Source organism: Rhincodon typus, chromosome 26 (assembly GCF_021869965.1).
Source record: "Rhincodon typus isolate 14 chromosome 26, sRhiTyp1.1, whole genome shotgun sequence".
NCBI lineage: Eukaryota > Metazoa > Chordata > Chondrichthyes > Orectolobiformes > Rhincodontidae > Rhincodon > Rhincodon typus.
In genome coordinates this window covers 18,353,528-18,371,410 of record NC_063357.1, presented here as the reverse complement: position 1 = coordinate 18,371,410, position 17,883 = coordinate 18,353,528, and the positions used below count along the sequence as shown (strand labels likewise).

General features: G+C 42.1%; 1 protein-coding gene across 1 annotated transcript in view; it reads right to left on the bottom strand.

The window, feature by feature from the left end:
• The window catches only part of LOC109930302 (seizure protein 6 homolog), an 834,907-nt gene that overhangs the window by 27,988 nt on the left and 789,036 nt on the right, over window positions 1-17,883 (bottom strand). Inside the window, exon 10 of the mRNA XM_048612359.1 lies at window positions 9,369-9,563. Within this exon, the coding sequence (XP_048468316.1) occupies window positions 9,369-9,563 (195 nt within the window). The remainder of the gene's footprint in view (window positions 1-9,368; window positions 9,564-17,883) is intronic.

Here is a 17,883-nt window from a genome sequence, read left to right as displayed (position 1 = left end):
TAAAGAAGGGTCTAGGCCCGAAACGTCAGCTTTCCTGCTCCTCCGATGCTGCTTGGCCTGCTGTGTTCATCCAGCTCTACACCTTGTTATCTCTGTGTACTGTGCAGGTAGGGTTTAGCAGAGGTCTGCGAATATGGGCAATTTCCCCTTATTAATTAGCGTCTTAAAAGATAGTCATCTATCCCACTGAAGGTGGGAGGAAGCAGTACTTTTGCTCCTGTTTGTTAGTCTGTTTGCCTGTAAACAATAAATCTCAAAATCCATTGGTTAAAATTCAACAAAACGTTGGACACAGATGGACTGTGACCCAAGGAAGAAATGATTAGATTACAGCAAAGGTCCAGATCCTGAATTTTGTTTTAACAGACTCATTATTGTTGGGAGACAAAGTGAATTAGCTTTTCCTCAAACAATGTTGTAGGTTGTTTTGTTTTCAATGTTCTTGACTGTTTTCAAATATTGTGGATTGTCATAGCTGCTGTCGTGGAATTTGTCGCAGCTGTGAAAATGTGAGAAGGGTTTTCAGAGCAGATTGTTGGATGTGAATTGGCCTAGAGTGCATTGGAAATTTTTAATGAAAATGTTTATTTTGTTCAGATTTGTGGTGTTAGATGTAGTAACTTGTGTTTTTAATCTGTGACATGCTCGCATAGAATATGTCTGGTCAGATGGGTGTTCATAAAATAAGTGTACCCAAATGACAAACAATGCACCATTGTTAATCGTGGCCAACTGTAATGTGTAACTGTATTGGAGGTAAATCCGATTATCAACACGTCCTGCCTTTAAGAGGATTCACCTTTAAGGACACCAATGGCTTTGTGAGTAGCAGTTACTTGTGAACAAGCTAGCTAGTTTAGTCTGCTTGGGTTTGCAAGTTGTACACACAGGAATCAACTGGTTTGCTCTCTTCTTTTCTTCATAACCGAAAGCATGTTTTCATGTTTTAAATGAACTGACGCATGGAGTTGATCAATCCCTCATGAGCAACTGGTTATTAGACCATTATCATTGGCATGACAACACTTATGTCAATACATGTCTGAAGGACATGTTTGAGAGCAATTTCTGTCCATCTAACTGAAGACATGTCCATTGAAGAATACATCCAACTTATACATCCCTGACATTTTAAAGAAAATGAAACAGATCTTTGAATAGAACACAAATTGTGTGAAAATATTTCTGCAGATTTCTTTCTTCTCTGCTGTTCAGGCAATAAAACCTCTGTCAAATGGTTTCAGTTATAAAGAAAGGCTGGATAAGCCGGGACTTTCTTCACTGGTACATAGGAGGCTGAGCGGTGACCCTATAGAGGTTTATAAAATCATGAGGGGTGTAAGCGATGGCCTAGTGGTATTATCGCTGGACTGTTAATCCAGAGACCAGATAACATTCTGGGGACCCAGGTTCAAATCCTGCCACAGCAGATGATGGAATTTGAATTCAATGAAATATCTGGAATTAAGAATCTAATGATGATCATGAATCCATTGCCAATTGTTGGAAAAACCCATCTGGTTCATTAATGCCCTTGAGGGAAAGAATCTACCATCTTTCCCTGGTCTGGCCTACATGTGACTCCAGACCCACAGCAATGTGGTTGACTCTTAACTGCCCTCTGGGCAATAAATGCTGTCTAGCCAGCAATGCCCTCATCCCATAAAGGAAATAAAAAGGTAGGGTTAATGGTAGTTGTCTTTTCCCGAGGATGGGGGATTTCAAGATTAGGCAGCATATTTTTAAGCTGAGAGGAGAGCAATTTAAATAAGACACGAGGGACAATTTTTATTTACACGGGGGGAGGTTCATGTGTGGAATGAACTTCCTGAGGAAGTGGTGGCTATGGGCACAGTTACAGTTTAAAAGTACACAAATAGGAAAGGTTTGAAGGGATATGGGCCAGGAGAAGGCAGGTGGGGCTATTTTAGTTTGAGATTATGTTTGGCCTGGACTGGTTGGACTGAATGGTCTGTTTCTGTGTGTATGACTCTATGACTCTAAGTTAATTTTAAAGCTTTTAAAAGGCTACAGGAGATTCACCAGTGCTGATCCAGATTTATGATTTAAGCTTCATACTGTGGAGAGTCAACTAAGATACCTAAGCTTGGGTTGTACAAGGATAGAAGATCTTCCTCTTTCTGTTGTTTTACCTTCAGATTCCTTCTAATGCATTTTACTTTTCTCGAAGTGCTGCCACCTCAGGACCTTTAGGACTGACAGTACAAGGTAGTAGGTAAACCTGCTGGCCTCAACATTGACAGAAATGGAGCCCATGTCTCTGTGATATATTTCCAGCATAAACCCTGAGGCCAAATCTGCCCCTGCATCCTCACTTTGCTTTGATTTTTGCGCGTGACTCCCGACCTACTTTCCATCTCGACCTGAATAGAGCTGCTGGCCAATCGCAGGGCAGCAGGTCTGTAATTTGGGCAGTGCCACACAAGGAATGGTAGTCAGTATGGGTACTGTAGGAATGCCAAGGATATAGCAAATAGCCATGGTTCCAGATACCTAGGAAAGTGTGGGAATCTTGCCGGGTTTAGGAGGACCATTGAGGATGGGCATGGTGGTGTATTTTGGACAGGCAAAATCACAGGGTGGGTTGTGGGGAAGGAAAACCAATATGGTGGCAGAGGGAGGGGGAATCCTCCAGTTGGCACCAGGTGCCCAGCAAGTGGCACACCTCCCCTCTTTTAGTGGGCAGCTACCCAGAGTGGTGGCAGAGTCTGATCCTTCACTGGGAATTAAAGCAGTTCTCACATGCGCCACCACCCCCACCATCACCCCACACCGAAGCCTCCCCTGCCGCTCAAAATCGTAGTGGGGTGGGTGGCAGTAGTGAGCACATTGCTCATGGCACGGTTCCCTAATTTAAAGACCCACTTGCCAGCCTTCTCACCCACATTAACTGGGTCAGTCAAGGGTCGCCTTAAAAAGTGCCCTGAAATTTGGAGTAACGTTGCCATGGACAGAGGCCTCATCATGGGCTGGATTGAAGAACAGTTTTAAGTCATTGAGAAGAAGGAAGATTGTGATATGCTGCAGCCAACATAAGTAGATGAGACAGTGTATTTAAACAGCCAGGTTAAGCCTGCGAGACCTTAGGGTAAATATTAATTCTGGATGTAATGATATGGAAACTCCAGCAGGTGGTGCTAACTTCACAATAGATTTTCTTTTACTCAAACTGTCAAATATAATTTTGCCAAATTGACCATGACATACAGAATTCAATGATAAGCTTAAGAATTTGACATTTTACCTTCCGTGTGTTAAATGGAGTGTGAATAAAACATCTTTTTAGTCATAAATCACTTAGTGATGATTCTGTTGCTAACTACATGAGACAGAAGGAAGAAATGAAAGGGACTCAGTTATAACAACCCCAACTTCAATGAGGCACTGAGTCAGGGAACTGAACCAATTGGTGCTTTTTGAGTGGTGCTGATGGAGTCCACTGATGAGTTACGTTAGCTTTACAAGGATCTGTGATATTTCCAAAGCCCCAAAGGGGTGGCGTGGTGGCTCAGTGATTAGCACTGCAACCTCACAGGGACCTGGTGCGATTCCAGCCTCGGGTGTGGATTTACACATTCTCTCCATGTCTCTTTGGGTTCCCTCCTACAGTCCAAAGATGTGTAGGTTAGGTGGAGTGGTCATGGGAAATGTAGGATGACAAGGATAGGTGAGGGTTTGGGTCTGGATGGGATGTTCTTTGGAGAGTCGGTGTGGAATTTTGGGCTGAATAGCCTGCTTCCACACTGTCAGGATTCTATGCTTCTAAAGCATGACTAAGTATAGTGATGGAACCTCTGAGGCTGAAGTTCCACTCCAGGGGTTTGACTGCATGCGAACCAAGACTGACACTCTAATGCGAGGTAGCGGCCACTGTCAGACCTGCTGTCTTTTGGATGAGATGTTAAACTGAAACCCCACCTTGTTCAGGTGAGTGTAAGAGATCCCATAGCACAACATCAAAGAAGGCCAGGGAGTTATCTCCAATGCACTGGCCAACATCGAACCGTCTATGAACAGCACATAAAAAATGCTGGCAGAATTCCAATGTTAATCTGCGCCGGTGACACAAACACTTCAGAAAAAGTTGTGCCATTCAGCCCCTCAAATCTGTCCTGGCAAAGAGGAAGTGGTAACTGTAGCTGATCATCACTCAATTGGAGCTGCCAGTTGCATAAGTGGAGATGGCAAAGCCGTAGACCACATAGTGTGGAATGTTTGGGGTCTTGCCTTATTATCTTCAATTCATGCTTACAATGCAGCAAGACAACCTGGGAGTCTATGGTGTGGCCGCTTTGACGTTGTCACCACATGCTTACCCTTGATCCTCTTTTGAGGTGCGTCAGACACTTTGGGGCTGGGTGCTGCCTGTTATGTAGGGGAGCGTGGGGTGGATAGGGGGAAGGTAGAATGATTCTTGGGATGAAGGGGTGGTCTTATGAGGAAAGATTGGACAGATTGGGCCTGCATCCATTACAGTTTAGAATCATGAATAAAAATGATCTTATTGAAATATATAAGGTCCTGACTGGACTTGATAGGGTGGATGTGGAAAAAGGTTTTATCACTTTGGGAAGTCGAAAACTGGAGGGATACAGCAGTCTCCTATTTAAGAGAGAGATGAGGGTCTTTTTTCACTCAGAGGGTTGTTGGTCTGTGGAACACCCTTCCTTAGAGAGATAACAAGGTGTAGAACTGGATGCTGTAGAGCCTCTTCCTTAGAGAGCGATGGAGGTGAGTCATTGAATAATTTCAAAGCAGAGGTCGATAGATACTTGATCGACGAGTCAAAGGGCAGGGGGTAGATAGGAAAATAGAGGCCCCATTAGGGAAGGGGAAAGTTAACTGGATAATTTGCTCCAGGAGGCAGTCACACCCCTCAGATTAATTAGGTCATTCAAATTTGGCCTGTGAGCAGGGGCAGGAAAGAGTGACTGCAAAATGAGACAGGTCTGAGAAACCAGTTGGCAGCATTCATAGCCTTGGACCTTAAACTGTCCAACAATTACATTACGAGGTTCTTGCAAACTGTGTGGACAAGAATGGACACTAGGGGGAGGACTGAGCAAATGGACCATGGCATTTTGGTACATGAAGCTATCCAAGTGTGAGGAGAAAATAGGAACATAGTAGTGGTTGGGGGGGGGGGCAGTATAATTAGGGGGAGAGATAATGTTCTCAGCAGCCATGAGCGTGAAGCCCAAAGACTGTCTGTGTCTGTGTGCCTGGTGCCAGGACATCTCCTTGGAGCTGGAGAGGAACTTGGAATGGGAGGGTTGAATGGGCTGTCCAATCCACTAAGCATCTCCTGCATTTGATAAGATCATGGCTGATCTGACTGCAGTCTCTATTTTCCTTATTTCTTAAACCAATGCCTTTCCCTAATGCCAGAAACACAAAGTGCTCCAGGAGCTACTGAACCTGGAATGGGACCTCTCAGTGCTAAAGACCCAGAGCTTATTGCAGTTACCTTCTACCTCCCACAGTGTAACCACTGGAGAAGGACCTGGTGAAAACACCAGATTGGTATAAGACTACTTAGCTAACAACTTGTGGCTCTCATCAAAGTAATAATTAACAGTAGCAATGGTCAGTCATTCCAACTACAAAACCTTCTTGAAAGCTTTGTGCATAGAGCACTGTACAAGTAACTGGAGACCCTGCAATGTTAGTTGGCACAAATAATAACAGTCTTTAGCTAGATGCAATTTATTGCATGAAATGACTAGGGAAGATGTTTGACCTGATTGTTAAAGATGGAGAGGTGGGATTATTTAGCTGAATTTCTGCATGCTGTTTGAGTGTTCTGACTGCCAAAAGCTGTTGTTATCTTCCTGCTTCACTCTCATACTCAAAGTCCTACTTGTGTGTCCTCATTGTGAGCCAAAATTGGGCAGAAAATAGTAAGCTATCATTATGTGGGGGTCCATGCTACGTGAGCTGTCCTGTGGTATGCAATTAGATCTGTCCAGTCAGCAGGATCAGTGCTCAAGGACTTCAATTGTCTGCTTGATGACAGCTTTTGGTTAAGGCCTGGATTTGACTGCAGTGCAATGTGGCTTCAGTCATAGCATCCTTAGCGCTATCATTAGCCAAATATGCAGGGCACAGCTTCGTCTCCAACGAGCCAACCTCTCAGTGCTCTCACAGGGGATTAGGTTGGGGGTTACATTATGTGAGGGTGGGAGGGCTGGGAATGGAAGACTGCTGCAAAATTCAAGTATCAGGATAGCACAAGTAGAATGGAAGACCCTGCGACTCATGACAACACTGGAGTCGTATGAAGGAGGCGATGTGATTGCATTCAATGTGCAACCGAACATGAGTGCATCTTGTAATTCGAAGAAACCCCAGTATCCTATCTTGTTGCTTCTAGATACCCATGGGGCAAGTGATGAAAGTGCTTGTTCCAGCATTCATGAAATATTCTTCAGCCAGTTGGCCGATGTCATGGATTTCCTCTGTGGCAGCCCTGAAGTAATCACAGAGAAAGAAAAGAGGAATTGCAGTGACTCTGACTGTCACACAGAATGCTGTGTTAGCTGTGGCAGCAGCCAGTTATAGGAGTTGTTGCTGGAGTGGCCCAACTTTCTTCGACCATGTTTCTCAGAAAGTCCAGGGTCTGCGCACTCAGGGTGGGCGGTTAGGGCTGTCTTGTTGTTTATTTTTGCTGAGTTTACATCACTGCATCTTTCTCCTTCTTCTCTTGCCAGAGTGTAGCTGCTGGAGGATCTCAAACTGCTGAAGCTTCTTAAACGTTCCAGAGTATTCATCAGATACTACCAGCACTTTGAAATGCAACCCAAAACCTGAATCAAATACAAATAAAATGTCTCCGTAAAAAGTGGTATGTTATCTGAAATCAGCCAATTGTCACTGCAGCTGGAACTAGACGCCTTCTGACATGTGCCACCTGTGGGTTGAGAGTGGTACCACTGGCATTCAGTTCATGACTGTCAGCTTCAAGCACTCAGTCTGGAGTTGAGAGAAGCATCTTGATACGTTGTCTAAACCATGTATTGCAGCCTTAACCTGAGAAGAGAACTAGCAGGCTTATTAGGGTGAGACAGTAATGGGATCTGTGCTGAAAGGTTTTCAGTTTCTATTTACACAGTACCAGCCTGTGGGGTTAGATCTTGGACAACAGGGCAAGGCTGGATTGGCGTTGAGTCACAGATGACTCTCCCCTTGGAAAACCTTGGAAAAATTTGAGAACCAGCTGGAGACTGACCTGAACATGTCATCTTTTACTAGATGAAGAAAGTATGATGGTCTGAATATATATTGTGTGGACCAAAGGTGTCTTACAACAAGATCTTTGATTAGCAAAGGACAGAGAGTTTCATCACACTTTGGGTAGTCTGCATGCTGTTTGAAACAATGGCTGAGTCATCTCTTCCCAGACCTACTTCTCTTGAAGTGACTATGATGAAGGAGGAATGCACTGCTGAGTTTAAGTTATTTCCTAGGATAAGATGATGAAGGGAATTCTCAAAGTGAAGAAACATGGAACCACAAAACTGTGGGCTTTAACTCCTTGTGCATCAAAAGAATGTATTCCTGAGCAGCGTCACATCGATTCCTGCTCTGACAGAGATAGTCAAAGTAGCACAGAGGTCCCTCAGCTTCAGCAGCATTTCAGTCACTGTGGGATCTGAGTAGCACAAGCATTGAAGAGCATGGGGGTGCACTCATCCAGCTTTTGATAATGTACTTGGTCTAACTAGTTCCCAGTTAGTCAGCAGTCACTTCCGAGGATAGCAAAGATGCTTTGCTCTGCATCATCTTTGAACATGATTTTTTAAAAAATTTAATACATAGTAAGTGGCAGATAATGTCATCTTCAAATGTATAGCTCATGCTTTGTGCAAGAGAAAGAAAAGTGTTGTCAACAACGTTATAACTCTGTGTGTTTATACAAATGTTTCAGTCATTGAATCCTGGTGACCTTCTTCAACAGCTATCATTGCAAATCTCATTTCTAGTTCACACAATTGGCTCTTGCACTGCATCACATTGAGTATAGATGGTGCTGCAGTTCATCCTATATTAAAAATTCCTTTTGCACATAATAGCAGCTTTCAGTCAAGATTTAGCAACAGAACATTAGACGTTTGCCATATAAATAACTGCTTTTGGTGATTAAAGATGTCAGCAACTTTTGGCTATTGACAAGGAAGCTGCATGTAGAAGGTGGCCCTAATGGAAAAACAGCAGAATGACATTGCAGGACAATTGAATACATTATGCACACTGAATGCCTGCTGATGTATTTCTTAGATTGTAAGAAATTGTAAAAAAAAGAACAGTCAATTAGGAAGGTGGGGCATCCGTTTTGCAGGTTGTGTGGATTGTGGAGGGTGGGGGTATTCCTCATTACCAACCCCAAGATGGTAACCTCCCCTCTGTCCTCCTCTGTCCCCTGGCTTCTCTAACCTGACTCCCATGCCCCTTCCCCTATCTCACTGGTGTCTCCCAGCCATCCAAGCCCAAAATCTCTGGTCTGAAGTCCTAAAGTCATCCTCACTTCTTCACGGGCACTAGTTGTAGTCGCAGCAGTAATCTATATTACCTTCTGCTGCATCTGGGGATACAGAATAGGATTCTGTGCCTTGAGGGACCGAGGTCCAACTCTGTACTAATCCAGGCACCCACTCCTCCCACTGACAAAGTGCCAACTGACTTTTAGGTTAGGGTTTGTGGTGCGCAATCTGTCCCCCAATAGCCTATACTTTAAAAATGACTTTCTGAAATATAACTATACCAAAAAAGAACATTTGCACATGTTCACAAACTGAATCATTCCTTGTATGATTTATTGTGTGTTACAAGTTATTTTGTCCTCATTTATTATTTTGTCCTTATTTATTATTTTACACATAATCGCCACAGGGGATTGCTATAACTATTAGCTTGTGCCAACCTGGATTTGTGTTTGTGTCTGACTGGTTCCTTGTACAACTCTGTCAGATTTACTACGTCTCCACTTGAGGTCCCTGTCTCAGTTATCTTTCTAATCTAAACAAGAATGAACAAAAGTGTTGAATAGATGTGATTGAGTTCCAGGTGTGATTTCATTTAAGGATTAAGCCTTTCTTGAATCAGGAGATAACTTGCTGAAAAAAAAGCAGCCAGAAAACAACCAAGGCACTTAATGAAATCATACACTTTCCTGTGGCAAAAAGATGAATATGGAATTCTTTTGAATATATTTTCAGCCCTGCTATTCACAGCTGAGGAGGAATGAGTCATCCTGGAGAAATATTGGAATTTTCCTGATTACCCATCGTACCAGGTAAGTTACCACATTATTACAGGACAGAAAGGAAGAAGTCTAATAAATTACTCACTCTTCTCACATGTTGGGGGATCTCCACTCCATGACAAATCCCACTGACACATGAGGATGTCGGTCCCAATCAGCTCAAATCCTGGGTAGCACTGGTACGTCACCACAGTTCCGTGGATTAGTTCAGGGTGAGAAGTTGTTTTCCAACCATTCAGAATTTCTGGCACTTCCGGGCAGGTATCGTTTCTCAAAACCTCTGTAAGGGAAAAAAAATCACTGTGGTTACTGAGGAAATGCTAATCCACTGACCCAGAGGCAGTTTCAAGGTGGATAGATTCCAAAATAATGTCAGATGAAACGTTTATCTAACTGCATCCTTTTCTTTATCAAAATGACAACAGAATTTGGGCAGCACGGTGCCTCAGTGGTTAGCACTGCTGCCTCACGTGCCAGGGATCCAGGTTTGATTCCGGCCTTGGCCGACTATCTGTGTGGAGTTTGCACATTCTCCCCGTGTCTGCGTGGGTTTCCTCCGGGTGCTCTGGTTTCCACCCCACAGTCCAAAGATGTGCAGGGTAGGTGGATTGGCCATGCTAAATTGCCCACAGTGTTCAGGGATGTGTAGATTAGGTTGGTTATGAGGGATGGATCTGGATGGGATCCTCTGAGAGGCGGTGTGGACTTGTTGGGCCGAAGGGCCTGTTTCCACACTGTAGGGATTCTTAAATAAGAAATAATTTACCATAATCAACAAATGAATAAGGGATAGTCATTGCGTGTTGGAATGGCCAGTGCCTGTTTTGGAGGGAAAGTTACCACAAGGGGAACACTGAAAAGGCATAGTGCCCTCTACAGGGTATCAGGTACAAAACTGCCAAACCATCCTGTATTCCCCTAATCCACCAACTTGATGAATCATTACTGAACAGTGCAGATCTGAATCAGGAACTGTCATTAAAGTTGTAAACTGAATATCAAATCAGGTACAGAAAACAAAGAGAAGATAGAATGATTGGACAAGAAGAGAAAGATAATGAAAGGTAATAAAGCAAAGGAAAGATGTAATTTAGTTTTAAAAAGATCTCCAACAATTATTAAAATGTGAATGTAGGAGACTCCAGATTTGTAAATAAAAACAAAGATCGCTAAAAGACTCAGCAGGTCTGGTAGCATCTGTGGAGAGAAATCAGAGTTAATATTTTGGGTTCAGTGACTCTTTGTGTACTGAGGAATGGTCCCTGAACTCAAAACACTAATTCTGATGCTAATTATAATTGCTGAGCCTTTCCAGCAACTTCTGTTTTTGTTTCTGATTTCTAGCATCTGCAGACCTTTCGATTTTTAGTTCACATTTGTAATAGTTAATTTTCAGCATCAGAGAGGGACTTTGGCTGCAAATGAGATTTCTAAAGCTACTAAGAAGATTGAATTTTCAGACTGGAATGTACAAACACAAAATATCTGTGGAGATTTTAGCCTGTCTGCACATTAAATAGGAACTTTAAAAGGGGAGCCTGATGGTGAGTTGCCAATTTTGAGCAGTTTATGGAGGAGGAACATTTTTCAGACAGCAATTTCCAGATTTTTGCATTTAACAATCCATCAGTATTCAGTTAAAGTTCCTGTTTGATCTACACGTTAATAATGGCGAGTGCTAGAATCCTTGTTATTTTCACAGTAAAGTCAGGGTCATTGTGTCATATTTTTCACAGGTAATTAAAGTAAGAAAATCACAAACAAGATACAAAACACTGGGCAAGTATACTTACATCACAGGGAAGGCATTTATTGAAGCAAATTTAGCTTTATTTTTATATATTCTAGCATCCATCCTTGTTCTTAACTCAATGAGTCACATCTGTCCTTTTGATTTTGATCCACTGTCTCATTATAAATTGTAAGAAAATAACAGACAAGAGACTTAAACAGAGAGGAAATTAATCAATGCTTCTTACTTTATTGTGGATTCAATTAAATTTCTTACCTGACGTGCCCAACACACCCATAACATCATGAAGAATTTTAATTTAACAAACATAAAATTTGTACTTTTATGGATGGGCAATATTGGTGCGTAATCTTGATGGGCAATGCCACAGTTTTCTTACACCTAAAGGAAGTTTTACTAATATATTATTATCTTTATTTTTGAAACAACTCACAAGCCATTGTTTCTCTTTCAAATTCACCACTGTAGTTCAATCTCCATTTCTTAGATCAAGGCACTTTGAGTGGAATTTTCCAAACCAGCCCGATGTTTTAAGAAAGATGAGCGGGGAACTTAATAGGGCAGGAGGCAAAATGTCCTTTTCCTATCGACAGATTAAATCATTGCTATTAAGTTCTCAGAACATTTCAGGTGGGTCAGGGTTTCGGATCTTAACTTGTTTTGTGCAGGTAGCACTCTGTTTACGCAGCTCCTTCAGAATCAAGTCGATTCTTTGTGCAAACATTTAGTGTTAGGGGTGCAGCTTGACTGGGCAAGACATCCACACAGCAAAGGTGACAGGGCCAGGCATGCAGGGCTCAACTCAACAGGGGGCTCAACTCAAAAAGCTATCATCTGTGCTTGTGTTCTTTGCCTATCAGTTGTGTATATTCTACCAACTGGGATGAAAAGTGCTGAATAGTACCTGGGTTGCTGGGTGTTTTACCTCTTTTTATGCTTTAAATATGAACCCTCACAGATAGATACATAGAAAATAGGAGAAAGGGTAGGTCATTTGGCCCATCAAATGCACTCTGCCATTTAATATGATTATGGTTGATTCTCGATTTCAATGCCATATTCCCACACTCTTTCAAACCATTTGATGGCTTAGCATCTAGAAATCTATTTCTTTCTTAAATATGTTCAGTAGCTTGGCCTCTATCACCATATAATAGAATCTCTACAGTGTTTAAACAGGCTGCTTGGCCCATACCAACCCTCTGAAGAGCATCCCACTGAAACCCACTGCCCCCCACCCTATCCCTTTAACCCTGCCTTTCCCATGACTCAGCCGCCTAGCCTGCATCTCCCTGGATACTATGAGCAATTTGGCATGGCCAATCCACCTAACCTGCACATCTTTGGACTGTGGGAAGAAACTGGAGCACCTGGAGGAAACCCACGCAGAAATGAGGAAAACGTGCAAAATTCACACAGACAGTCATCCAAGGCTGCAATCAAATCTGGGTTCCTGGCTATGTGAGACAGCAGTGCTAACCACTGAGTTACCATGCCACCCATATGTGGTACAGGAGTCCACTTACCTGGGCTTTGAGTGAATATATTTCTCATTTGAGACCCAAATAGTCTACCCTCTATCCTGAGACTGTCAGCCCTTGTTCTAAACCTCCAGCCAGTGGAATATCATCCCTACATCCAGCCTGTCTAGCCCTGTCATAATTTTATATTTTAAGAGAATCCCTCCCACTCTCCTAAAAGCCAATAAATAAATGGAAACACAGACAGTAGGTAAAGGAGTAGGCCATTCAATATGATCATGGATGATCCTCCATCTCAGTGTCATATTCCTGTTTTCACCCTATATTTCTTTTTACCTTTAACATCTGAAAATCTATCAATTTCTATCTTGAATACACTCAGTGACTCAGCGTCCACAACCTTCTGTGGTAGTCAATCTCACAGGGTGACCACCCTCTGAATGAGGAAATATTGTTTCATCTAGCTGTATCCTGATATTGTGTCCCCTAATTCTAGACTTCCTTGCCAGGGAACTTCCCTCTTGCTTCTAGTATATCCAGTCCTGTTAACATTTTAGATGTTTCAAATAGATCCCCTTTCATCCTTCTAGACTCTAGTGAATACAGTTCAAATTCAAACAAAGAACTGCAGATCCTAGAGATCTGAAACAAAAGCAGAATTTTTTGGAGAAACTCAACAGGTCTGACAGCATCTGTGGAGAGAAAGCTCAGTTAATGTTTGGAGTCCGGTGACTGTTCATCAGAACTGAACCATTTGAGCCAATTTCTACTCAGGCAACAGTCCTGCCATCAGCCAAATAAACCTTCACTTAAACTGTCTATACAGCAAGTACATCCTTTCTTAGATAGGGAGATAAAACTGCACATAATAATCCTGCGTTGTCTCTCCAAGGCCCTGTATAACTGCAGTAGGATATCCCTCCTTACGAACTCAAATCATCTTGTAACGAAGACCCAGTCTACCCAATCTCGCTTTCCATCCCAGGAATCAGCCTGGTGAACCTTTCCTGAACTCTCTCACTGGGAAGTATATATTTTCTAAGGTAAATGGACGAAAACTGCATACAATTCAGGTGAGGTCCCTTGCTCCCTTACATCTACAGCAAGTCACTGTTGTTTCTGCCAAGTGGCTGGCCGTACCACTGTGATGCCAGTTGTGCTAGACTGGTAATCGCAGTGATGTAACAGACAATGACTGCAGATGTGGCATCTGTCAGTGATGCCTGGCACCCAACCACCCCTGTCACAGTCCTCTGCAGTGGCAACTTTACGACGTTAACTCACATTCCAAGGGACATGAAGCGATGTATAGACAGTGGTACACACCCTAGCACATTCTTGTAGTACTGGAGCAAGACTCCTTTGAGCGGCCCACTAATGCTGCCCACTGAAGCCATCACTGTCTAGGGTGCCTTTGTCAGCCAGTTTGGCCTCTTGCAGTCATCAATAGGGAAAAGAATTTTCCTTCTTTCCTGGACGGCCTTTAAGAGACACTGCAGGGATTGCTAAAACGTGGCAACATTTTTTTCCTGGTCATTGACATCTCCAAAAATAGATGAGGGTGATGAACAAGGACTGACAGATGCTCCTGGGTTGCAGAGATGGAAGTGCTGTCTGGGTGCCTTTTAAATATGGAGCCCAGATTTTTGAGACTGGAAGATCCCAAGATGCCTCAGAACTTATTGTTCGTAAAATTTGTGTTTTTAACCCGGCTTGGAATATGAAATGAGCTTGGATGGACATTATCATTCCAGAAAACCTGCCCTACCCTCAAGATGATTTCCCTCCTGGGTTTCAGGTCTGCTATAACATTTAGTGTCAGAAGAGAAAATTTGGTTTGAGTTACATTGCTTCTGATATAATCAGAGCTTAGGGCACTGAGAAGCTGTTTAGTAACTCCTTGCTCATCCCTATCACACCAGAATTGAATTAGGGATATTATAAAGTATGTGTGATATTCAAATGTAAATGATGGGAATCCATCATACAATGCATTTCCCAATATTTCTGTTGGATACCGAGAGGAACACTGATGTTCAAATAAAGACTTGGATTTTTCTACCACCTTTTGCAACTTAAGAACATCTGAAAATGTTTTACAATCAATTAAGTACTTTGTAGTGGCTCAGTTGTAATTTTGGAAATGTAGCAGCCAATCTGTGCACAGCAAAGTGCTATTCTCTGTTTCAACAATGTTAATTCAAGGACTAATATTGGCCCAGATGTTGAGGTTGCTGAATAGTTGTAAACCAGACAAATGATCAGTGAAGCACATTTGGACTCTGTGGAATTCCCATGCAGTAATTCTGAGGGAGTTAGCCGAGAAGTTTGAATTTCTGATGGGCAATTCCCCTGTTCTATTGGACTATCAAGAAAGTTTCCAACCCTGAGTTATAGTAGGAGGCTTTGAAGGGTTTTGCTTACATACCTGCACAGTGATCCAGGAAATGTTATGCAGATTAAAATCAATATCTAACTCCTGATAACCATACAACTAATCCCCACCACCCATTGGTCTGATTAGGCCTGGCCACACCCCCCAATGACCTGACATCCCCCTAGCTAAGTAGACCCCACCATCCAACTCCTCTGACCTACCAGTTTCCCCTGACCTCCTCACCCCCTCACACTCTCACAATCTCCCAACCTCACAACCCAACTATCCACCCTAGCACTTGCTACATCACCCAGCTGCCATCATGCCCACTTACCTCTCCCATTCTCATTTAGTAAAACACTAAAACACTGTTTAAATGTCCTAAAAACCTTTCAGTGCATGAGGGGAATAAACGACCAGAATATGCCTCTGATGCTGTAAAAGGTTGGCCTCCCCCGATGATTCAGAATGATGAAGGAGGACTCCAATTTTGGTGACAGTCTGCTTTCAAAAAGGGGCAGGATTGGATGTCTTGAAACTTGGTCATTGTGGAGGAAAGTTGGGGCAGAATTTGATGATTGTCCAGGACACTGAGGGGAAGTCATATTTTCTTCTTTAAAACAGAACCAGAGATTTCTTTCCTACCTCCACCTAAGCAAATAGATGAGCCTTGGTATAATTGCTAAGCTGAAAATGCCAATGCAGCACATACTAGGTATAGCGGTGGACTGTCAGCCTAGATTATGTACTCAATATTCTGGAGTTCTGCTGGCTGTGGATATTTCAGGGCATTTAAAAAGGAAAGGGTTTTAAAGCCTGCACAGCCAATCGTGAGACTAAGGTGGCTTTTCAGAAGATAATGTATAAAATAATTTCTACTCTGCGGACAACCCACAGTCAAGGGGTAGAAAGAGAAAGTGCTGGGGAAGTTCAACTGGTATGGCAGTATCCCTGGAGGGGGAAACATAATTAGTGTTTCAAGTCCAATATGAATTCTTTAATATGAAGACTATGTTGCAATGCAGCAAGTTCTTGAGGCCTATTGCAACTATTTTATTTGGCTGCTTGTAATGTGACTTCCACATGGATGGCAAGGAGTATAGACAAAAATATACGTATGATCCCATCAACATCTGGGACAGCTTTTTCTGTGGGTCAAAGTTCTACCCTGCCTTTTAGCAGAGGTTTACCCAACTGAAAGATCTAGGCATCTATATATGCTCCATTCATCTTGCATGGTTAACCATGTGTTCCTTTTTCTAAAACTGCTGTTCCTAATTTTCCTGTACCACAAAAAGCCTTGTATATTAACACCATGATAACAGACTTGACCACTGAAGAGATTTTAGGCGACAGTTCTGTGATATTTGATGCATTTCCTACCTCATCAATATGTTATTGTTCAAGTACCTCTCCTGTATAATTGGCTCCTAAATGTATCCTGCAATTTATGCGCACGTTGTACAAGCTGTGAGATATTTTAACTTGCAGACTAATTATGCTCAATTAGCTGTTTAAGGCGCTCTAATGGTTACAATTCAATCTGGCTCAATTAACATTGCAATAATTAATCCGTTGATATGTAGGGCGAGCAGAATGAATGGTACAGTATTAGCAAAAGATGAATGTGCAATTTATGCGGTTGACTTTTTCTGGATTATACTTCAGTAATGTATGTAGATGACTATTATTTCACTATTGCAGGCAAATTACTTTTAGCAGGTTATATTTCAGAAGAATTGATAAAATTGGTATAATAAAAAAAAAGTTGTCCTTTTATGTTTCACAGTGAACAATGTTTCTCATTGTGTTGTTTTTGTGTAACTTAATGGAGCCCTCTTCAGGAAACCTCTGAGACCAGGCTCTCCAAAAGAGCAGTGCACAAGACTATTTCGCGAAACACCTGCAGGATTTCCTGAATGCAAGTGATACTTTTTAAAAAAAATCAGATTTCTACTGAATGATATGAAAGTGACAACAGCAAAGTTAAGTAAAATAATTGAAATCAGAAAACAATACCTGTCTGCATATAAGATATGAATAACTGGGCTTTTCAAAAATATTTGATTTATTACTGTCATGTGTACCTAGGTACAGTGAAAAGTGTTGTATGTGCTTTACAGGCAGATTATACTATATAAGTGCATCAGGATAACAGAACAGAGCGCAAGATATAATGTTACAATGTTAAATATGCAGGGTAACTATAAGAGATTGAGAGATTGCAAAGTCTGGTGCATAAATTATCCTTTTTTTTGTGCCCTTTGAATATTAGAGAATGACGAGTGTGTGTCTCCTAATGAAAGCAGCTAACTGTAAAAATGAAGGTGTGATTGTTATGGTATTGTAATCTATAATCCAGTTTTTAGATCTGGTGTTTGAACCATCTGTTACCGAAGAGTGCATATCATTCAGCAGGCAAATAACTTGATAATAATTTCCTAATAATAATTATCAGCAATACTAATTCGCTATAAAAAGCCTTGTATAGGCCAGCCTCTCATGGCAAGTCAAATGTCATAAAGGCCTGCCTTTTTACAAACTGAACATCCTGACTGCCAGCATTGGTGAATCTGGCCATTCTATGTCCAGAACTTTGCTTCAGGAACTGGATACACAAACATTCTCCTGGCATCACTGTAAAAGCAGCCTCCAGTTCTTTAAGGCTACCTGAGACACCAGAGCTTAGACAAATGCTTGGGGAGTCAACATATGACCAAATACAGATTGACGTCAAAAGGAATGAGATGAAACCGTTCAGTGTTTTAGAAGAATAGAATTGCCACTGAGAATGGGAAGAGGAACAAAATCTTCCAAACAGCAAAACAGTAAACACAGAAGGAGGCCATTCAGCTCATCAAGTCTTCACCAGCTCTTGTAAAGAACAATCCAGGTTGCTTTACTCTCATTGTTTCAGAGATAGTAGGAACTGCTGATGCTGAAGAATCTGAGATAACAAGGTGTAGAGCTGGATGAACACAGCAGGCCA